At 37.3% G+C, this 22,379-nt stretch overlaps 2 protein-coding genes across 10 annotated transcripts in view; one reads left to right on the forward strand and one right to left on the reverse strand.

Moving 5' to 3' along the window:
* Positions 1-1,076, forward strand: part of LOC136831732 (uncharacterized) — a 175,093-nt gene extending 174,017 nt beyond the window's left edge. For all 4 annotated transcript variants that reach the window (XM_067092361.1, XM_067092369.1, XM_067092375.1 and 1 more), the window contains one exon: positions 648-1,076. In XM_067092361.1, the coding sequence (XP_066948462.1) occupies positions 648-898 (251 nt within the window). In that variant the 3' untranslated portion in view covers positions 899-1,076. The remainder of the gene's footprint in view (positions 1-647) is intronic.
* Positions 1,077-7,306: 6,230 nt separating this feature from the next.
* The window catches only part of mrn (general transcription factor IIH subunit 4 marionette), a 195,012-nt gene continuing 179,939 nt past the window's right edge, over positions 7,307-22,379 (reverse strand). For all 6 annotated transcript variants that reach the window (XM_067092430.1, XM_067092424.1, XM_067092446.1 and 3 more), the window contains 4 exons: positions 18,957-19,103; positions 18,283-18,404; positions 8,541-8,700; positions 7,307-7,565 (listed from right to left, as the gene is read on the reverse strand). In XM_067092430.1, coding sequence (XP_066948531.1) covers positions 7,353-7,565; positions 8,541-8,700; positions 18,283-18,404; positions 18,957-19,103 — 642 coding nt within the window. In that variant the 3' untranslated portion in view covers positions 7,307-7,352. The remainder of the gene's footprint in view (positions 7,566-8,540; positions 8,701-18,282; positions 18,405-18,956; positions 19,104-22,379) is intronic.

The following is a 22,379-nucleotide window of genomic DNA, read 5'->3' on the forward strand; positions in this document are numbered from 1 at the left end:
TTTGTCCATCAAGCAAGAGTTACTTTGGCAGCTTACACACACCCAAAACAGATGAAGAAAAAGTGCTGGCTTTTGGCAGGTTAGGGGCAGTAAGTGCCCCCAACCTTACTTACCACCAATTAACCACCTTGTTACAAAGCTTCAATGGCCGTTTCCAACTTGCACTGAGGAATACTCAGTGGAAACAATTAGATGTTAACATCTCAGTGTGTGAACCACAGCTACTATTGCTTGAATGACAAGGAATGGCTAAAGGCAGTATTTTTACTTACATCTGAAATACTTGCACACATCAGTCATTATTTATATTGTGATCCAAACTGAATGTGTTCTTATCATCTTGAGTCTGATTTGTAGCTCAACTTGTAAATTTACTCTTGTTAGAATCATGTCTCATGTAATATTAACAAATTATTTTTTATTTCACTATGTACTGAATGCTTTAGAACTGTCTCATGCAATATTAAACAATAAATTATTTTTTATTTCACTATGTACTGAATGCTTTAGAACTATTTCTTATTTGTAGGTTGCAAAGTACAGCAAGAATTCATAATAGTACTGAATCCTGTCCAGTACCATTTTGACAGGTTTTCTGTACATTTAACCTTTAAAAACTTTATTAAATGACACTTTTGTATTTACAGGTTCTATATCATCAGAAGATCTTACACTGAACATTATCGAAGAAGTTATTTGTTATACACTCACTACAGCAGATGCATCACTACCACTAGAACTTACCTTGTATTACTGTTGTGGTTATTTAACGCGCACGTTACTTATGCAAGCAGTGAAGAAAGCCGTCCAGAGTGATTCGGTGTCTTTGTCAATAGTCCCAGTTTTAGCACTCGAAGATAAATATTCCTATTTGGCAGTAACTGCCCGACGGCACTGATTTGATATTGTGTACAGTACATTTCAGTCAGAACGTTTAAATTTACTATTTCTAATTTTGTACTGCTTAGTAAAGAAGGACATTTAGTTATATTTTATTAAAAAATTTTTTAGTTAACTGGAATGGTTTTTGCAGTGTTCTTGTCAAAACTTATATTTGCTAAAAAGTCACTCTTTAACCTTGACTTTATTTTACACATTTCCTTATTGTTAAAAGAAGTAATATGATAGTACAGTTGTAAGCTGTACTTGTAATAAGGGGGGGAAATAGATGATTCATAGGTTATTTATCCAAAGCAAAGACTGTCATCTTACAACTTAGAATTGCATATGGAGAAACACTAAATGAGGTAAAAATGAATTTTTGAGTAAAGTGAGAAGTTTAAGTCACAGCTAAAATGGAGATAAACTATGTTTGTAAACCCTGGATATGTAAGATTAAGGTTTGCCTTGTTTATTGCAGTGATCAATGCAAATAATATATAGAAAGAAGCACTTTGTTTCCGCTGTGAATTGGGATATTTTTTAGACATTTACTTACTGAAGAAAATGTAATGGTGATGGCACAGGGCAAAGTAAATAGAGGAAAAAGTTAAGTATATCTTAGTTTAACCAGACCACTGAAGAGCTGATTAACAGCTCTCCTAAGGCTGGCCCGAAGGATTAGACTTATTTTATGTGGCTAAGAACCAACTGGTTACCTAGCAACGGGACCTACAGCTTATTGTGGAATCCGAACCACATTATGACGAGAAATGAATTTCTATCACCAGGAATAAATTCCTCTAATTCTTCATTGGCCAGTCGGAAAGTCGAACGCTGGGCCAACAGCGTGCTAGCCGAGAGCTCTACCCACCCCTCCAATGAAGAACTGGGTAAATAGAGGAGAAACAGGAAAGTTGATGACTGGTAGGAGAAACAATGAATGTGGGAGAGGAAGTATAGAGGAACAGGGAAATGAGGTGGAAGAAAGGGGGAAGAAAAAATAAGGGAAATGAAATGGGAAATAATATTTCAAGAAAGAGAGGGAAGAGAATTTTGGGGGAAAGAAGATCAAGAAGGATAAGAAAGAAAGGATGAGTCAGTGAAGGAGGAAGGAAAAAGGAAAATGACAAATTTTCAATTAATTTGTATTTTTCATAGCTAACAAACCTGAGGTCTTAACATAAGGATAAATCTTCTGGTACCAGCTAGAAACTGGTTTAAAAACATTAAAAAATTGTATATGCAAGGAATCTGTGGCATCTGGCATCCAATATGTAGATGAGGTGGAAGTGGGTTAGAGATCCAGCTAGAACCTTGTGACATATTCAGGCTTTCCTCCAACCCAGGATAAGACATAAGAGGGGTGGCTGGAGGTAGGCAGGCAATGTTAAGACTTCAGGTTTGTTAGCTATGAAAAATACAAATTAGTTAAAAATTTGTCATTTGTTCATACGCAAAACAAACCTTCTGTCTTACCATTAGGACAGACTCACACTTGGAGGGAGGTATGAGAATCTTGAACCAACGGAAGGTTCGGCACACCTGATCACTCTTCCTAGAAATTAGGGTTCTAAGGTAGAGGACCTAAGCCTCTGTGAGTATCTAACACCCAGTCCACTGGGTTAAAATACAATGTAGCAGGTTAGATTCACTGCATACTGTATATCGAAGTCAAAGAGAACTATATCTGTTCAAGCAACAAACCATGTCAGCCACATGCAATGGGAGGATACAAACTGTCCTGCCAGGGGCACTGGATGAGCTACACAACTTGTTGAGCAGCCACCACCAAACGCAGGTAAAGTGTCAAGGACCTGTGGTCAATGTCCTTCCGGTAGAAGGAAGTGAAAGTGGTCTGACGAAGCCAAGAACCAGCATTCAAAAACCTATGAACAGACAAGTTCTTCTTAGATGCCAGAGAGGAACTTATTCCTCTGATGTCATGTGCCTTTGCATGCTTGGTATTGGTGACAGAACTTGACGATGAGGAATAGGCTTGCCTAATTACCTCTTGTAGCCAAAATGAAATGGTATTCTTGGACACTTCTTTCTTGGCTTGGCCTGCGCTAACAAAAAGTCTACGACACCTAGGTCTTAGGTGACGATTCCTTTTTAGATAACAATGCAGTGCTCTGATGGGGCTAAGCAATAACTCCTGAGGATCGTTGTTAACAAAATCCCTAAGGGAAGGAATGGAAAATGAGACAATTCTGTCATCATAAACCAAGGGATTTTGAGTCTTCGCCACAAATTCCAGGACAAATTCAAAAGCCAACAACCCCCAACCCCGGGTGTGTGTAACGTCATAATGTAGACCATGGAGCTCACCAACTCTCTTCGAGGAAGCCAAGGCCAGGAGGAAAACTGTTTTCAAAGTCAGTTCCCTGTCTGACGATCGATGCAGTGGCTCGAATGGAGCTCGAGTGAGACTACTTAGAACCAGGGTTAGGTCCCATGTAGGAGGCTTGAGTTCCCTAGGTGAACAAGACTGCTCAAAGCTCTCGAACAACATACAGATTTCCTAGGACGAAGTGATGTCCACATCTTTCAGACAGAGAACTAAGCCTAAGGACTGGTGTACCTCTCTCAGAAAACAGAGTCCAGTCTGTCCAACACAGTCTGTACAAAAGCATCAGATGGGCCAACAACTGCAGATGATGACATCATGGCAGCAGCCAGTTGTGACGTCATGGGAGCAGTCGGAGGTGATGTCATGGATACTGTCATCACAGGGAGAGACAACGCAGGGAGTGACATAGGGGGAGCAGATGGAGTCTGCCCCGGAGTCGATGGAATTGCTTTGGGCAAGGGAAATGTTGACTCAGGATGATGCTTAGTTAGTACTGAAGGCGTCTCGCTAGGTGGCAACACACAAGACCCAAAAAAGTGGTGGGGGGGGGGCATGAAGAGGCAAAATGCGACAACAGGCCTTCCAGAAAGGGCACCCTGGGTAGACCTAAGGAGGCCCAATAAGACGACACCTTTTGCACATAAGAGCCTGAAACAAAGGAAGATGGTACTGCCTCCTCTCTCCCTGAAGGGACAAATCCCCCCTCCCCACCACACTGTGACAGAGATGGGGCAGCATTAAACATAAAATCACCTTGACTAACTCCAAATGCTTCCAAAGACGAATCAATGGAAGAAAAGGAAGGAGAAAAGGCATCAATGGATGACAAAGCAGTTGGAATAAGTCTACATGAAGGGGAAGCAGAAGTGTCCATTTGAGTAGGAGGAAATCCTTCATAAGATGGAAGCTCCGACTTCCTTTTGTGTTCCTTCTTCTTGTAGAACTTCATCCACTGCTCAACAGGCCAGGAATGACAGTCTGGGCACGGATTAGTAATGTTACAAAAATTAAAACAACACCTACTGCAGGAAGAGTTCTGAGTATGAGCAATGTCAAAGTGGTGAAAAAATGAAATGAGGGAAGAATGAAAGTGAGTGTGATAAAAGGAAGAGAATGTGAAGCTGGGGCATGAAGGAGTGGGGAAGAGATGGAGGAAGAAAGTGGAATGAAGGAAAGTCAGATGAGTAAGAAATAAGTGAAAATGACTAAGAGAAAGGAAAAGTGTAAGGAAAAATTAGTAGTCACAGAATGAGGATAGGAGGAGACAGACGAAGAGGAGTAAAACAGGAGTGTGAAAAAAGAAGAAAAGAGAAAGAGATGAGAAAAAATATGGAAATGTACAGAGACAAAAGGGGAGACTGAAAGGAAAACTTCAGTGATGAAGAAAACCCATAAGGAAATGGAAAAAATAGAACTAGCCATAAGAAAGAAAGAGGATGGATTAAAATGGGGGGGATTTAAAAGATAAATAAGGACTGGAGAATGGCAAAAACTCAGCTCTAGAGATAAGTGGAAGGGAAAATTAGCTTTGCAAGAGAGGGCATGAAAGGGAGAGAAGGAAGACACCCAGGGACATAAGCAAAAGACATCAAAACCCTGAAAATGGCTTTGCAATGCTGTACCACATCTGACAGCTAAGACGTTCTGCTTGGCCCCACCCATGTCCTTTTTTAAATGTTGACTAAGCTAGAGAATTCAGTATTTACTAAAGGAGAAAGATGGAAAGAAGGCAATTTTCCTGTAAGGAAAGAATGTGCTCTTCTGTTATTCAAAACATGTAGAAGTAGAAAGGAAGGGCTTTTAGAGGAAGAAGTCACGGCCTAAAGCGAATCCTCAATTGTCTGAAACCCTACCTTGACCAAATTTGCAAAGGCAGGTCTAGGTAGTTTGCAGAGAGGCCAAAAGGTATTAATACGTAATTTCAAATCCTGGGTGTCAATACGTAATTTCAAATCCTGGGTGTCAATAAACATGGACAAATTAAAGGTAGAACACTGCACATCTCCAGAGTCGGAATTGGGGTTGATTTGAAATGCTTACAATTGTGTACCAAGCTGTCTGCATTTTGGCCACATAAATGTATTCCAAAATCACCCACAGCTTTTCAGCTACTGATAGCTTTGCCTCAAGGGCTTCTGGGAAAAAGTTAAAGTGATACCTTTAGGGACAACTCAAGATGTCATGCTTGAATCAAAATATTGAAGTGAAGTAATCATTACGTCACAATTGGTGGATTCTGGTGTCTTAATAGCCTACTAATCAGGTGCCACCACAAGCCAGGTGAGGTGTATCTTGTGGATGGGTGCGAGAAGGTGAAGAAAGATACAAACCATGCATGGGTAACAATAAACCTGCGTTGTTATCAGGGCGGGCAGAAAAACAGGTCTAGAAGTATAAGAAGAGGACGAACACTGAGTAGTTGCAAGATAATATAGGCAAACTAGAAGAAAGTATAGGTATGGAGGAAACATCTGGTGCCACTGGAAGGTAGTGCAAACCTCTTCAACTGAAGCCTTATCCCATATTTCCTCCTCGGTTAGGGATCAAGGTAAGCAAGAAGGAAATGGTGCAGGCATGTCCATCTATCCACTTTGATTCCCTGACAGACATGTCTCCAAGTCACTGAACAACATAGGGCAGTCCAGAGGCAGCTCCTTTAGAGATGGAGCCACAGGAACACCCTCTCCACAGCTGGACATGAAACGGTGTTGCAAGCCTAGCTTCTTTGTCTCCCTTAGAAATTTAGTAATTCTGCTATAGCAGACATAAGAAACTAAATATTCTGCAGCAACTTAGCTTGAACCAGCAGGGAGAAAGAACAAAGAGCTTGGAGAGAAGGATAAGGGATGTACGATGAAGGTCAGGAGGATTGGGAATAGACACGTGTAGGGTTGCTGAGGTATGCTCATCTGTTCCACACTGGACAAAACATCTTTTTGACAAAATGTTTTCTGTTCCTATCTGCTTATTTCATATGCTAAATATATGCCTAATAACATTAACAAGCCAATCATTACACTTGGGGCTGATATCTTCCATGACGCATGCTGTACCGACAAATGTCGGACATTCTGAGTGCCCATTGTGGTTAGTCATACTGATCATTCCTGCAATATCTAACTTCTGGAATTGGCTTACCAATTTGATAAAGATGTCCTATACAAAAAAATTTGAACACCAAGGTGTCAGAAAACGAAAATGGAGTCACCCTATCCTTATCCACCAAAGAGAGGGTAAACAGGAATACAAGATAGCCTGGTAAACCAGGTGCAAACCTCTATTTTTTTTCCTTTTTTCAACTGCTGAATGAGCCTGGGCTCAAAACTTACAGCTGTATGAATGTTTGGCAAGATTCATAAAAATAAATCACTACTGTAAGAAATATGCAATATACTGCAATTCATATGAACAGCAACTAAATTTATGCCCTTATGTTAGTACTAGAATAAAAAGATATTATCCTTAAAGAGGTCCCAAGATCTTTTGCTTCTGATTCTTATAAATGCTCAAGGTAATAAGGTAACACTGCTTATAGTGCCAATGGAAGCCCCAAATGCCTGGATTCACTCTCCTAACCCCTGATGGATGCCTTTGTGATCTCTATATAATTCCTGGATACTACCCTAATGACTATCGCTTAAAATGTTTTTCCTTTATTGAAGCTGACCCTACTTGAAATGGACCCTGTTTCCAATAGTTATGATAAACAAAAGGTTGAGAATACAGTGACTATCTCCAATTCAGCAATCACTTTTACAAATGCACCACAATATTTAACTCTAAAGTACAGATAAATGCTACCTGTTTCATTAAACTGTTACATGGAATGTTTCATCTGCTAGCAGTTTCATTAAACAGTAATGTTTCATGATCCTTTCCTAAACAGTTTTTTTTATATTTTATCAAGCAAGTATTAACTATGAACATAGAAGTTGAATTTATTTAGTGAGTAACCTTAAATTTATGCAAGGAACCAGACAGAAGGGAATAATGGCTGTTACCAGCTAAATTATTTGAGAAGTCTGGAACATAATGATTTCCTGTCTCACCACCAGGCCATAATAATACTTCAGAAGGAATTAAAGATTTATTAATTTAAAAATATTTAATGATCAAAGGCTTATTTTGACTGTTCCTTCCAAAACTGCTTTATTGATGGATGACCCTTCTTAGTGACTACCATAGTCCTTTGTTTTTCATCTGAATATATCAACACCCCTTTGCTGGATGCAAAATTTGATAATAAGGAAAAGTCATGAACTGACATAAAATCTTTGTATAAGACACCTTCTGTGATTTCTAAACGTTCTCTCTCTAGCTCCCACAACTTGATCTGTAAATAAAGTCAAATGATGTAATTATATGTAAAAAGAAAATATACAAATACAGTATGTACTTATACTTGCAAATAGCCAGAAGCATTCAGTATTTCCTGGTCAAATTTCCAAGACATTATGTCTCATCATCAGGGCGTAAAACAGTACAAAATATCAATGACATTAATTTTCCTGTACTTCACTGTCAAAGAGAAACCAATTCTCAGCATCTTTTGCAAAATTGTACTGTTTATTAACCCTTTGGTTCATTAATGCGTTTGTGAGTCGTCAAAATCCAATGAGTCAGTTATGATGCAATGACACATTTTCACAAATTTACAATTAGCACTTTTATCAAAAAAGTCATTATTTGTTTTACTTTTCAGATTTTTAAGAAGACACTTCAATAAATTATTGTATATTGCTTTAAAATGACACTACTGAGTATCAAAGCGTGAATAGTAACTTCGCAGTGAACTATGTAAAGTATTACTTGTAGCAGCTCAACTTGCCAAGACCTACTGACTAAAGTGTTTAATAGGCTGAGGCCCATTCATGAAGATGTGATCAGTTTCCATCACTGATAACTTGTCCAGCCACTGTGCTGATCATTACTTGGCATTTCATTATGAATTGGTGGGAATTTCCATTGTCAATTTTTTTTTTATTATTTGATCACCAAAGAAGGAATAATAGAGTTATTTTAACACTCTGGCTCCATTCAACTAACAACAATTAGTCCCCTGGGAAGCTGCACAAACTGTCGGTATCCTTAGCCAGCCCTTGCACTGAATAGCGGTGAGACTGTAACATGGGTAGTCCAATAACTTACTTTAGATTTTTGTACTTTTGGTAACTGTTTTTACAGCTCCAATGGCTACAGTGAAAGCAATTTTCTAGACTGTATGAATGCAGTAATATGAATCTCGTATTACGGATCAAAGCAAAAAATGACAATAACCTAGTAATGTTCAAGAGAAATAACTAAATACCTGATCTGCAACGGTTCGAGGTACAACTGAATGCTGTTTGTACATTTGTGGATGACAATGCTGCCTTAAGAAACTTATAATCTGTTCAGCTGCAATGCCTTTTTGTAGGGCTGACCGTACACTACCACGAGTAATGGTAGCAACAATCATGTCAGGAAATCTGAAATATGATGAAATAAATTATGACTTCATACTTGCTGGGACATGGAAGAGAAAAACACTCACAATACATTCAAAATTACTATGATGACTGAACTCCTGAAAACATGGCCATTGGCAATGAAAACACCCATCTGGTAAAATGAATTTATTTAACCTAACCCGATCAGATTACATGTGCCTAATCTTGCAGTAAGCAGTTTCCGTGAAACAAAGAACCCATAATACTCCTGAAAGTTAATTTTGCACACTCAAATCTCCATATTTCTTTGTTGGCCATTCCTTCTATAGATTTCATTATTTACTCCACTTTAAAGGTATTTGCACAATTCTTGCAAATGTTCCTGTATAATGTGTATACAGGCTGTCTCCGGTTTATGATGTGGGTTCTGTTCTGAATTTTATGAAAGACTCAATAAAAATGCAAATTACATCATTTTCAAGATACCTAAAGGATACTCAAAAGATTAAAAGTAAGGTTTTTTAAACAAAGAAATGTCACACCCTGTCTTTTGCTCAAAGCTTTGAAGCTGTGGGGGAGGGTGGAACTGTAAAATATGTCAAATTACTTGGCATTTCTGACCAAGGGTAGAAGATCAATTTCTCTCTCTCTCTCTCTCTCTCTCTCTTGCCAAAGGTAGAATGAGAAATAGATAGATGTATAAATAGATACTTAGTTCAGCTCTTCTGTCTCTCACTCTCTCAGGAAAAGCTACTGCTAATTTGAGTCTCTTTACATATGCACACTGTTTGTGTGTGTGTATGTGTTCGTTCATAGTGTTTTAAAAATGCGTAGTAAAGGTAGTAGTACATCTTTGGAAGACAAAGAATAAAAACAATTTTTTGTTGTCAGTCGCAGTAAAGAGAAATGGATTAACATTCCTTGAGATATTAAAGGGATAAACCCCTCTCTCTCTCTCTCTCTTTTGCCTGTGTCAGCACAAGAATGGCTGAATGTAAGTCGTATGGTAATTCTCTCTCTCTCTCTCTCTGGCTGGAAAAGGGTACTAATGTTTAAGATGACTTTGAAATTATATTAATAATATAATTTCAAAGATTAATACAGTAGTAATAGGATAATAATTTAAGCTATATTTGATGTAGGATGATACTTTTAAGTAAAAATGGGGGAGCACTGTAGTTCTGTGAAATTCCAAGTCTTTTTCTAGTAGATAAGCAGTGAGGCAGTCTCTCTCTCTCTCTCTCTCTCTCTCTATGGCTCCAAAACAGCAGAATGGTAAAATTTTGGAGGGTTTTTTATGAAAGACTCAGTAAAAATGCAGGTTACATCATTTTCAAGATACCTAAAGGATACTCAAAAGATTAAAAGTATGGTTTTCTTATGATTTTCAACAATTATTTCAGTTTACAACAATTTTTGGCTTACGACCAAAAATCGTCGTAAACCGAAATAATTGTAGAAACTTATAAGAAATTGAAATAATTTACTTTAAAAATGCATAAATGTTGTGATTACAATATATTATTATTATTATTTAATCTTATTAATATTTGAAAATTAGTACTTATTATTAGGTAATTCATTTATTTATCATACAAACGTGGTTAGTCCTCACCATCTCCCACAAATTTGTTAAAAAATTCTCTTATCTCAGAGCGAGAGAGAGAGAGAAAAAAAAATATTACTCACCCTCCTTTTAGTGTATGCAAAGCCCGTGAGGTACAAGCTTTGTGGTTGGTTAAAATCCCACCCTTCCTGCCAATAGCACGTCATCAAGGACAGCAAGAGGGGGAGGAGGGGGTTGTTCCAAGTTGTTATTGGCTACTGTCAGTCCTTCCGGCCAATAGCATATTGTCATGGAGAGAGAGGGGGTTGCTACGAGCTCTGTTACTGGCTACTTCTAATCCCTCGAGCCGATATTGTCTCATGAAGCCTACGTCAAAGCAATAACACAAATGTAACACAACCGATGATGGAATTTTACCATATTTTCATGTTTATATACAGTCATACCTCGAAATTACGCGAGGTTAGGATCCGGAGCCCCTCGTGCAAGGTGAATTTTCGCGTAAGTTTGGCATGGTCTTTAAAAATGGTAATAAATGTTTATTTCCAAAGTTTAAGTACTAAATATGCTTACAAAGTATTAAGCTAACTTTTAAATGAACTAAAGTTAGTGTAATTTTATTTAAAATTTAGCTTATTACCCTTAAAAAAGGAATACAGTAAATGGTTGACATAAAAATTGAGTACTGCACAGTTTCATAATAGCGCATTTACAGTAGGTGCGCACGATATACTAATGTTACCCTAATTCATGGGATGCCGTTTTCTTTGTCACTTAGAGTAAAAGCCGCTTTCTTTGCGTCACTAGGCAAAACGTCGTGTCAGTCAACAAAAGTACAATTACATAAAATATCGAAAACATGTACATAATGTTCGTAGAAGGTAGTACAGTACAGGTAAAATTCAATCAATTTAAAGTTATATACTGTACAGGTAATGACGAGAGAGAGAGAGAGAGAGAGAGAGAGAGAGAGAGAGAGAGAGAGAGAGAGAGAGAGAGAGAGAGAGAGAGAGATACTGTAATAAAGTAACTGTACTGCTTTTGTATCGTATTTATGCGCAAATATATAAATACAAATTGTCCACTCTGATTTTACACCTAAAAACACAAAAACTTAAAAATTAAAACACTTTCTACAGGGGTATCATCTTTGAAAAATGCAGTAACGAAGGGTATCACATCTTGTAAAAGTACACCAACTGAACGTGCTGTAATTACAAACACATACAGATTGCACCAGCACTTTTCTCAGAGGTGAACAGAGTAATTTTCAAAGAATGACACTTATACAACTCTTAGTTACATCTCTGATATTACATTAACCAATTCATTTTATCAAATGAACGCGACTGAACAACCTCATCACAAGGTCATGTAAAGTACTTGTGACAAAGACTTTGCAAATGGACATAATACTTGTATGATATTTATGTACAGAAATATAAATATAAATTTCCCATATCGATTTTACAGTTAAAAGCATGAAAACTTATAAATGTACTTCAAACATTAAACAAGCATTTTTTGCAGGGGTATCATGTTGGAGAAGGGCAGTAACTTTGCAAATGGGTATCACATCTTGTAAAAGTACACTAACTGAATGTGCTGAAATTACCTTTGCATCATATTTATGCATGCAAAAAAATAAAAATAATACATTTTCGATACAGATTTTACACATGAAAGCATGAAATGCATATTTCATAGAGATTTTAAACATGAAAGCATGAAATGCATTTTTCATAGAGATTTTGCACATTAAAACATGAAATGCATTTTTCATACAGATTTTACAAATAAAAGAATGAAATGCATTTTTCATACAGATTTTACACATAAAAGCATGAAAACTTGTAAATTACTTCAAAAATTAAACACCCACTTCTGCAGGATTTCTCGAGAATTTCGTGTGTGTGAAAAAATCGCGTATGCCCATTAGTTAGGTTCCAGTGAAAAGTTTGTGTGTGTGCGAATTCGCGCAACTCGAATCGTGTAAGATCGAAGTATTACTGTACAGTAATCCATATTTCTTTGAAGGATATATTATCCAGTATAGAGAGAGAGATACAGGCAGCTGATTATGAGAGAGAGAGAGAGAGAGGTTGAATGAAGTGATAAGCAGTTTTGTGATTTCAAGGGATTTTAATTTAAAATTTTATTGATACTTTGCTCTGGTTACCTTAATGTTAATATCTGAAAATTAGTAAATAATTTTTTTATCATAAAAAATGTATTTAGTCATGAAAATAAAGTAAAAATCAGTAATTAGTGAATATTGCTCTATGAGAAAATCCGCGAATGTGAATTTTCTTCCATCGTATGTGTTGGACCACCAAGTCATCCGAAATATTACCATTGAGAATTGTAAGAAAACCTTACTTTTAATCCTTTGGGTGTCTTGAAAAGAACGAATCCTGCATTTTTATTGAGTTTTTCATAAAAAAAAAAAAAACTCCAACTATTGACCATTCTGCCGGTTTAGATGCATATTTCTTCCGTCTGGATCGGTGTCGTCTAATACAGTCGAAAATCGTAAGGAAACCTTACTTTTAATCTTTTGGGTGTCTTGAAAAATGAATCTTGCATTTTTATCGTGTTTTTCATTAAAAAAAACCCTCCAAATATTGACCATTCTGCTGTTCTGGATGCATATTTCTTCTGATTGGCGTTGGACTGGCATCGTCTGAAATACCGTCGAAAATCGTAAGAAAACCTTACTTTTAATCCTTTGGGTGTCTTGAAAAGAACGAATCCTGCATTTTTATTGAGTTTTTCATAAAAAAAAAAAAAACCCTCCAAATATTGACCATTCTGCCGGTTTAGATGCATATTTCTTCCGATTGGTGTCAGGCTGGCGTCATCCAAAATACTGTCGAAAATCGTAAGAAAACCTTACTTTTAATCCTTTGGGTGTCTTGAAAACAATGTATCCTGCATTTTTATTGAGTTTTTCAACAAAGAACCTCCAAAATTTTACCATTCTGCCATTCTGGAGCCATATTTCTTCCGTCGGATCGGCGCTGTCGGTGTCATAAACCTGGAACGTGTTGTAAACCAGGAAATACAGGCATTCCCCGGTTATCAGCGGGGTTCCATTCCCGACAGCGTGACGATAATCGAGAATTGCCGACAACCAAAAATCGCTGATAATATCACTGATCCTTGGTTATCGGCGCTGGTATCCGCTTATCGGTGCTGATAACCGGGGATCAGCACCGCTGATAACCGAAGATCAGCGCCAATAACCAGGAATGGTTGTCGAAAATCCAGTTATCGTCATCACTAGACAAGCGCCATAAAACCAGATTGCCGATAACCGGGGACTGCCTGTAATTTTTTTATAAATATATTTGAAAAACTTCATAAACTCGGAATGTAATAGGCCGAGCCTGTCGTAACCCGGAGACTGTCTGTACTCTTCATTTGCTGCCTGGAAGTGCTGTTAATGCTTTGCTACCATCACTCTGGCCTTTGTAAGTACACCTGCTTTCTTTGAATAACACTTGTGCATCATTACCAACAACTTCCCTGGGAACTGGTAGTCCAAAGCAATTACAGTACGTCTCATTTGCAAATATTTGAATCTATGTCCTTGTGGTGTGGGGTCTAAAGTCTAACTATAAGGTTACAGTTAATACACTTGATTAGCTTTCTTAAGCGTTGGATGGTTAGAGGTGATAACTGACAGTTTAACTTCATGCCAGAGAACAACAGAAGCATTCATAATTCTGAAGCAACTACAAGAAAAGTTGAAGAGGTACAGCTACAAATGCAGAGATTCATGGCTGTGTGTGTTCACAAATGAAACAGCAGGGGTATAGGGTTCAAAGGCTTTCAAAAAGACTAAGATAGTCAGGTGCATGTCAAGATCATATGAGGATCTACAACAGGTTTTGAGCGATGGACAGGCTAACTCATATGAATATTAATATTACGCGCCATATGATCTGGATGAATTTGGCGGGAAAGATGTTCATATCACTTCAGTGGTCCATAAATGACTTACAGCGATTGTAGTAGTTCAGCACCAGACAGAGGGGGATCAGCATGCCTTGAGACTTGATGGGGGAAATGTACTGCCCCTCTCTTTCCCATGATGTCTTTTTATTTATTTGCTCATAAATTCACCCAGAGATTGCTGTTGGTTTTAGTTCTTAACTATTATGATAGTATGCCAGCTATAATTGTAATTTTGCAAAGAAAAGTGGAAAGAAATATTAGAAAAAACATGTATACAGTACTTCACAAAAAGGTACTGCATCTCCCCATCTCAGTAAATCTCATAAATATTTTACTATAAATACACTCAGAATTTATTACTGATTTTAGTTCTTATTTGTTATGATATCATGTGAGCTGTAATTATAATTTTACAAAATAAAATAAAATAAATTATTAAAAAAAATACGATGGGCTCGGCTTATGTTGTTTTGAGTTTACGACGCTTTTCAAATATATTCATAACAAAAATTATTTGCTGGGTTACAATGCGTTCCAGGTTTATGATGCTGACAACGCCGAACCGACGGAAGAAATATGGCTCCAGAATGGCAGAATGGTAAAATTTTGGAGGGTTTTCTGTTGAAAAACTCAATATTAATGCAGGATACATTGTTTTCAAGACACCCACACGATTAAAAGTAAGGTTGTCTTTCGATTTTCGACGGTATTTCGGATGACGCCAGTCCGACAACATCGAAAGAAATATGCATCCAAACCGGCAGAATGGTCAATATCTGGAGGGTTTTTATTATGAAAAACTCAATCAAAATGCAGGATTCATTGTTTTCAAGACACCCAAAGGATTAAAAGTAAGGTTTTCTTACAATTCTTGACGGTAATATTTCGGATGACTCGGTCCAACGCATACGACGGAAGAAAATTCACATTCGCGGATTTTTTCATAAAGCAATATTCACTAATTACTGATTTTTACTTTATTTTCATGACTAAATACATTTGCTATGTAAAAAAATGATTTACTAATTTCAAAATATTAATATTAAGGTAACCACAGCAAAGTATCAATAAAAGTTAAATTAAAATCCCATGAATCATAAAACTTCTTAACAACATAATCACTTCATTCAACCTCTCTCTCTCTCTCTCTCCTCGAATAATTCATGTATAATTTCACTCTTTTTAGATTTAAGTAAGGTCAACTGCCCAAATCTCTCTCTCTCTGTACTGCATATATCCTTCGATGAAATATGGATTACTGTATATAAACATAAAAATATACTAAAATCCCATCATCGGTTGTGTGGCAATTTTTTTATTGCTTTGACATAGGCTACGATTTCGGCTCGAGGGATTAGATGTAGCCAATAACAGATCTCGTAGCAACCCCCTCTCTCCATGACGACAAGCTATTGGCAGGAAGGACTGACAGTAGCCAATAACAACTTGTAACAACCCCCTCCTCCCCCTCTCGCCCTTCTTGATGACATGTTATTGGCAGGAAGGGTGGGATTTTAACCAATCACAAAGCTTGTACCTCACAGGCTTTGCATACACTAAAAGCACGGTGATTAGTATTTTTCTCTCTCTCTCTCTCTCTCTCTGAGATAAGAGAGGAGGAGGAAATGACGGCACAAGAATTTTTTAACATTTGTGGGGATGGTGAGGACTAACCACGTTTGTATGATAAATAAATGACTTACCTAATAATATGTACTAATTGTCGAATATTAACAAGATTAAATAATAATAATAATAATAATAATAATAATAATAATAATATACTGTAATTACAACATTTATGCATTTTTAAAGTAAATTATTTCAATTTTTAAACAAAGAAATATCTTTTGCCCAAAGCTTTGAAGCTATGGGGGAGGGTGGAACTGTCAAATACATCAAATTACCTGACATTTCTAACCAAGGGTAGAAGATCAATTTCTCCCTTCCTTCCTTTCTCTCTCTCTCTATCTCTCTCTCAAAAGGTAGAATGAGAAATGGATAGATATATTATAAATAGATGCTTAGTTCAGCCATTCACTCTCTCAGGAAAAGATACTGCTAATTTGAGTCCCTTTACCTATGCACACTGTTTTGTGTGTGTGTGTGTGTGTGTGTGTGTTCATAGTGTTTTAAAAATGCATAGTAAAGGTAGTAATACATCTTTGGAAGACAAGGAAAAAAACAAATTTTTTGTTGTTGTCAGCTGCAGTAAAGAGAAACGGATTAACGTTCCTCGAGAGATTAAAGACATAAACCTTTTTCTCTCTCTCTCTTTTGCCCGCGCCAGCACAAGAATGGCTGAATGTAAGTCGTAGTGGTAATTCATTCTCCCTCTTTCTCTCTGGTCTAGCTGGAAAAAGGTATTAATGTTTAAGATGACTTTGAAATGATATTAATAAAATAATTTCAAGATTAATACAGTAGTAATAGGATAATGATTTAAGCTATATTTGATGTAGGAGGAGCAATGTAGTTCTGTGAAATTCCAAATCTTTTTCTGGTAGATAAGTGGTGAGGCAGTCTCTCTCTCTCTCTGGCTCCAAAACAGCAGAATGTAAAATTTTGGAGGGTTTTTTATGACAGACTCAATAAAAATGCAGGTTACGTCATTTTCAAGATATTCTAAGGATTAAAAGTACGGTTTTCTTAAGATTTTCGACAATTATTTCGGTTTACAACGATTTTCAGCTTACGACGCGGTGTCAGAATGGAACCCCCGTCGTAAACTGGAGACTGCCTGTATAACTTGGTAAAATTAGCATATTTTTATGAGTGTCTTTCAACTTCCCGTAGAAGGTACGGAAAATCTTTTAGGTTTTTTTTACACCATGTGCATTTGCATATCTTCCTCTTTCCATTGAAGTATTTTATCTTAAATTGGCCAACCTTAAAGTTTGTCCAGTCTGGGGGTGTGCTTAATATATATTTAGCTGGTCCCTTAACGGTTAAGAGAAAAAACAAAACAAAAAAGATTAAACACTTGACTTTTTGGGGTGACACTCATAAAGGTTTGCTCATCAAGCAAGCATCTGCACTAATTTGAACTTCTGAAGTTCCAAGAATTCAACTATATGATTTTGAACATCATTCCATATTTTAAATAAAAGAAGTACAAGAGGCAATATATACTAATCATACAATCTTCAAGGCCAGAACATGGGGGATCTCTTGACATCTCCCATCTTCACACAATACAATCAATTGGATCTACACCTCCATACGCACCAAGTTCATGTAAAAGATCCTTTATTTCAAAAAACCCAAACTAATCAGTTTAGCTTCAGGAAACCAGGAATCAGGCATAATTAGTTTCTCTTTACTGTGCATACTATCAAAGCTTCAGCCAAAGTACCCCCTCTTCCTCTGGACAGTGAGTGACATAACCTACCTAGTTTAATTAAAAGGGGTAGTGTTGAGTCTAAAGTAGCCAGTCATTTATCTTCCTGATTACTCTAAAAAGAACTACTTTTTAGTACCATTATTTCCACCCCTCAGCTGAAGAAGCATAAACTCTGATCACCAGCTCTTAGCTGGGCATAGTTATTCCATGTCAAATAAGTTCTATTTCTTTCCCAAAGATAATAAGCCTCATGTCTCTCCAAACAGACGTCTACAATCATCACTGATCAAGGCTCTTTGTTGAATATAATGTTTCAATAATCAAGAAGGAATCTGCCTGACAATTATGTTGACCAAACTCACGAAAGTTGTTGGACACTCCCCAGATGAGGATGAAGCAGCAGGACCTAAAAGATCAAGGAAGAATGAGAAATGGAAAGACAATTTGAAGAAGACTGAAACTCAGGCAGAGCTCACAGATACAAGAGGAGAACATTTATGTTATTCACAAATGCTAGGCTTTTTGATGACAACAGTGATATCGGCTGAATCCAAAGAAATCGAATAGCAATTCTCCCGTAATAATGATAATGAACTCCCACCAGTTTTTTTTAATTAACTCAAAGATCATGGGCTCAGGTTAGTCCTCTCTAACCAGGCATTAGAGCATCAGTAAAATAATCAGGATTTGTAATTTATATGATACTATACACTATCAAACAAAATATACAAAATAATTTTCTCTGCTTTACCTTCCTTCTATTTCTGAAAAAATATTAAGAAGAGCAATTTGAAGTTCTGAAGTTGTATGGGCATATATTCGATAATTTGTTTCAATAATCAAATTTCCTTGCTTAGGGGCATCGATGTGGTCCTATAAAAAAAAAAAAAATTACTAGATCAATACTCTTGTCAGTTTCTAAATTTATGACAGTATAATGGTACTTTTTTCTAAGCAGACCTATCCAATAATATAAATCACAAAAATTATTCATTAGACACACAAACGGACTTGAACAAAATGAAACAACACATATTTTGGAAGAATCCCTTTGTCATTTGACATTTGTTTTGTGAAAAACGAAATGGCTTTATAAATTACGAAAAAATTAGATTTTTCTGCCATTCTGGATGTGATAAGATTAAAATAAGATATTTTGCTGTTACTTTGGGATATTTTCTCATGACTTACCTTGCAAACAAATTATAAATAAGAACTCACAACTTCATTTATATTTATGACAAATTTCACTAATTGAAGAGAGCATTTTTTTTTTGACAGAGTTTTGGTTAATTTTTTTCTAGTTTTCTGTGGCAGAAAACAGACAGACTTCCAAACAAAATGAAACTGCAATAAACAAGAGTAGCATGGTTTTAATGCTGAAAATACACAAGTTTTCAAAAAATCAATATGTACTGTACAAACCTTATTTTGTCCAGCAGTAATATTCAAAGCTAGTCTGGTTGGATAGAATCTCCCAGAACTTCGTTTTCTTAAATATACAAGACCAAATTCCCTCAAATGTTGAAGAAACGTTAAAAGTCTGTCGTCCATTCCTTCCATACTATAGTCCTGGAAATTTTAAAGTATATAAAGCAAGAAGCACTTTTTTATAACTTTAAAATACTGTTACATATATAATTTCACCAGAAATAAAAACACTGAGTGACTACTCCATTACAGAAAACAGGTTTTGATGTAGGAAAAACCTATTTTTGGTGGTCGCTGTTGAGTCCTCAAGGAGTTACCACCATGGTGTGCCAGCACTCCATAGTGACTAGAATAATATCAAAGAAATGTCTTTTAGCCTGGTCTTGTAGCTGGCTAGTGTGTCGTAATGGAAACACAATGACATGTGATAGTATAATGGACTCAAAGATAAGAGGACATTTTCTCTTATCTTTAGCGAAGCTGAACCTAATTTTTCCTATGTCAAAAACTGTAAGTGACTATTGTGCATGCGCATCTGCCATCTTGTTTATGACTGAGGCAGGCAAAAGACCAGCCTCCATTACTCTCTGCTCCCCCTCTATTTGGGACCACCTTGATGCGGTGAGGGAGCTCTTGAACTCCACGAATCTGTTCCCGGAGTCCAAGAGTCCCATATACCATTATATATTTCTTTGAATTAATTTTTGTGGAATTTTCCACTTTTGCTAAAATTTATTGAACCTGATAAACAGGAAAAGATATCATACCTGGGATTCAGTTTATATCTGAAGCTAAATAGTGGGAACTGTCGTAGGACCATCAACTGCCCGATAATGTTCGGACCTGAGAGATATCAGGCAGAACTATTCTTTAGGGCTGGACCATGGATTCCAGGGGGGTCTGGTTCTGGGGATAGGACTCTTGGCATTCTATCTGGTTTGCCCATAACATGATTAGAGTGGGGATGATAATATTCTTGTAATACCTTCAGTCCTAGCAAGTGGGTTTGGCTTACATTGGGTCACTACAATCATGTTGTGCCATCCCCTGTGGGGTAGGGTAGGGAGCGGACATTTGGGAGTCGGTTCTCACTTGTACCACTGGTGGAAGAATAAACCCCATGAAAGGTTTTCATGTTTATTATTAATGTTTTTTTACCCCTCTCAAATTTTTGTCTAGCATTTATAAGGATTCGAGTACCCCTGGACCCTCTGATGGTGCTGTTTTGGCACAGATGATGACCTCTGCACCCACCTTGGAGATCGAAATTTCTCCAAATGTTGATGACTTCTCCAAAAATAAATTGACAAAAAGCAGTAATAACAAATATCCTGATCCCCCTCCCCTGAACCTTCTAGGCATGCTTCATTGATGACGACTTCAAGCAAGAACATGGACTTCTCTAAGAAATCTTCATCCAAAATTACAGTAAATCCTCAACATAGCCAGGTTGTGTGAAAAATTTGAGATGCTCCATATCGTAGACTTACCAGTTGGTTGTGATTATGAAATGATCTCGACAGCTCTGAAATCATTTGGAACTGTTGTAGAAATCAGGATGAACTTGATTGGTAATGTATCTAAATGGGAAGCGTGGGTTACCTTTAAGTAGCCATGATGAGGTTCTAAAGGCTAGTAGTATGATAAATGCCATACAAACAGGTCAAGCTACAGTACGAATAGCCTTAACAGACAAAGTTCCCAAAGACATGGACGTTTATGTGCCATCTAAATGGGCTCAGGATAAACCAGAGAGAAACCAGAATAATGGAAGGACTCCTAAACCTCCTATGTAGCTGGTAGCTTCAGCCAAGGAGGAAAATTATAACTACTATATGTAAATTTTGCAGGTTTCTTCAGAAAAAGGTGGGAGAAATAAAGAGCGGTGATATTTCTCGTTCTAGGAAGAACACCGTTCTTATTCATGACAAATCCACAACCCAAGCATATATGCTGACCTTGTTGGACACAAAAAAAATGATGAAATGATTACGAAGATCAAATGATGAAATGATTACGAATATACAGTACAGTAAATGTATAATGTAGGCCAGGCTACCGTATATGTACCTGATGTACCATAGTGTAGGCTAAGCTAATTCTTGTTTGTTATTCAATTTCTCTTTGTATTGAATTATCATAAATCAATCTGCATGAACCTCCAGAATTAGCTGATAATAATTACTATACCATATATGTATAGAGTATACTTTATAGTGTAGGCTAGGCTACCATATATGTATTGGTACTGAATACCCTAGTGCAGGCTAGGCTATATTTGAGATACATTTTTTCCAACATACGATGGGTTTTTTGGAACCTACATCGTAAGTAGGATAATACCTGTACTGGGAGTTTGTGATTCTTGTATGTAGTGAACAGGTCCACTGCTGGTTGTGGAAGCATGTTGGCTATTGTCTGCAAAGAGTGGTTGTCCAACATCCACTATGTTGAGGCTGTCGTTTTCCTTAATAGACTCTGCTATTACGCTGAGAGACCTTGTGAGGTAAACTGCAGACAGGTGCCACTTCTTTGCTTATGTCATCCGAAGGATGGCTAGGATTACCGTGTTGAGAGGAAGTGAACGTGATCTCGATCTCTTGATGCAGGACACTGCAGTCGTGTTGTCTAGAACCAACAGAATATGTGTCTCTCCTGGAGGTTTGGGTTTTTGAGAGACAAAAAGACAGCCATCAGTTACAGGAAATTGATATAAGAATTCCTCAAAGTAGCTGACCACCTCCCTGCCACCTGACAATCCTCCCAATGTCCTTCCCAACCTGTCAGTGAGGCATCTGTGTGTATTGTCACTTACAGATGGAGGAGTCAAGGTGACCTGTTTCATCAGAGATTCCTTCTGGGTCCAAGGCTGAAGTATCTCCCCAACTTTCTGATTCTTTTGGTGAGATGGGTCTCGCATCTTTTTTCTTGCGTGCGATAGCCAAAATTTTTCCATGTTTTTCAACTGCAATCTGAGTGTTGGATCTATTACTGATGCAAACTGCAGCAGACCCATCATGTTCTAAATGCCGTCTGAAAACTCAGGGCTGTGCTAGGAATCTTTTGAGGTTTTTCCTTATTCTATTCTGAGTTTTGATGGGGACAACAGATCCTGAAGAATATCCCAACACAGTCCCAGCCACTGAAAGCGTATGCTGGGCTTGAGGTGGGATTTTTTCCAATATATTATAAAACCTTTTGACTGGGGTCTGTTGACCAATGCTCTTAGGTTTTTCAAGCACTCTTTTCTTGTGGACCCCCAGATTAACCAGTCATCTAGGTAAGCTATTAGTTGTATTCCTTCTTTCCTCAGTTCCTGGACAACTGCTGTTGCTAATTTTGTAAAAATTCTTGGGGACAATGTTTAGCCCAAAAGGCATGAGTTTGAACCTAAACCTATCTTTCCCTATCCGGAAC

The sequence above is a fragment of the Macrobrachium rosenbergii genome, chromosome 4 (assembly GCF_040412425.1).
Source record: "Macrobrachium rosenbergii isolate ZJJX-2024 chromosome 4, ASM4041242v1, whole genome shotgun sequence".
Taxonomy (NCBI): domain Eukaryota; kingdom Metazoa; phylum Arthropoda; class Malacostraca; order Decapoda; family Palaemonidae; genus Macrobrachium; species Macrobrachium rosenbergii.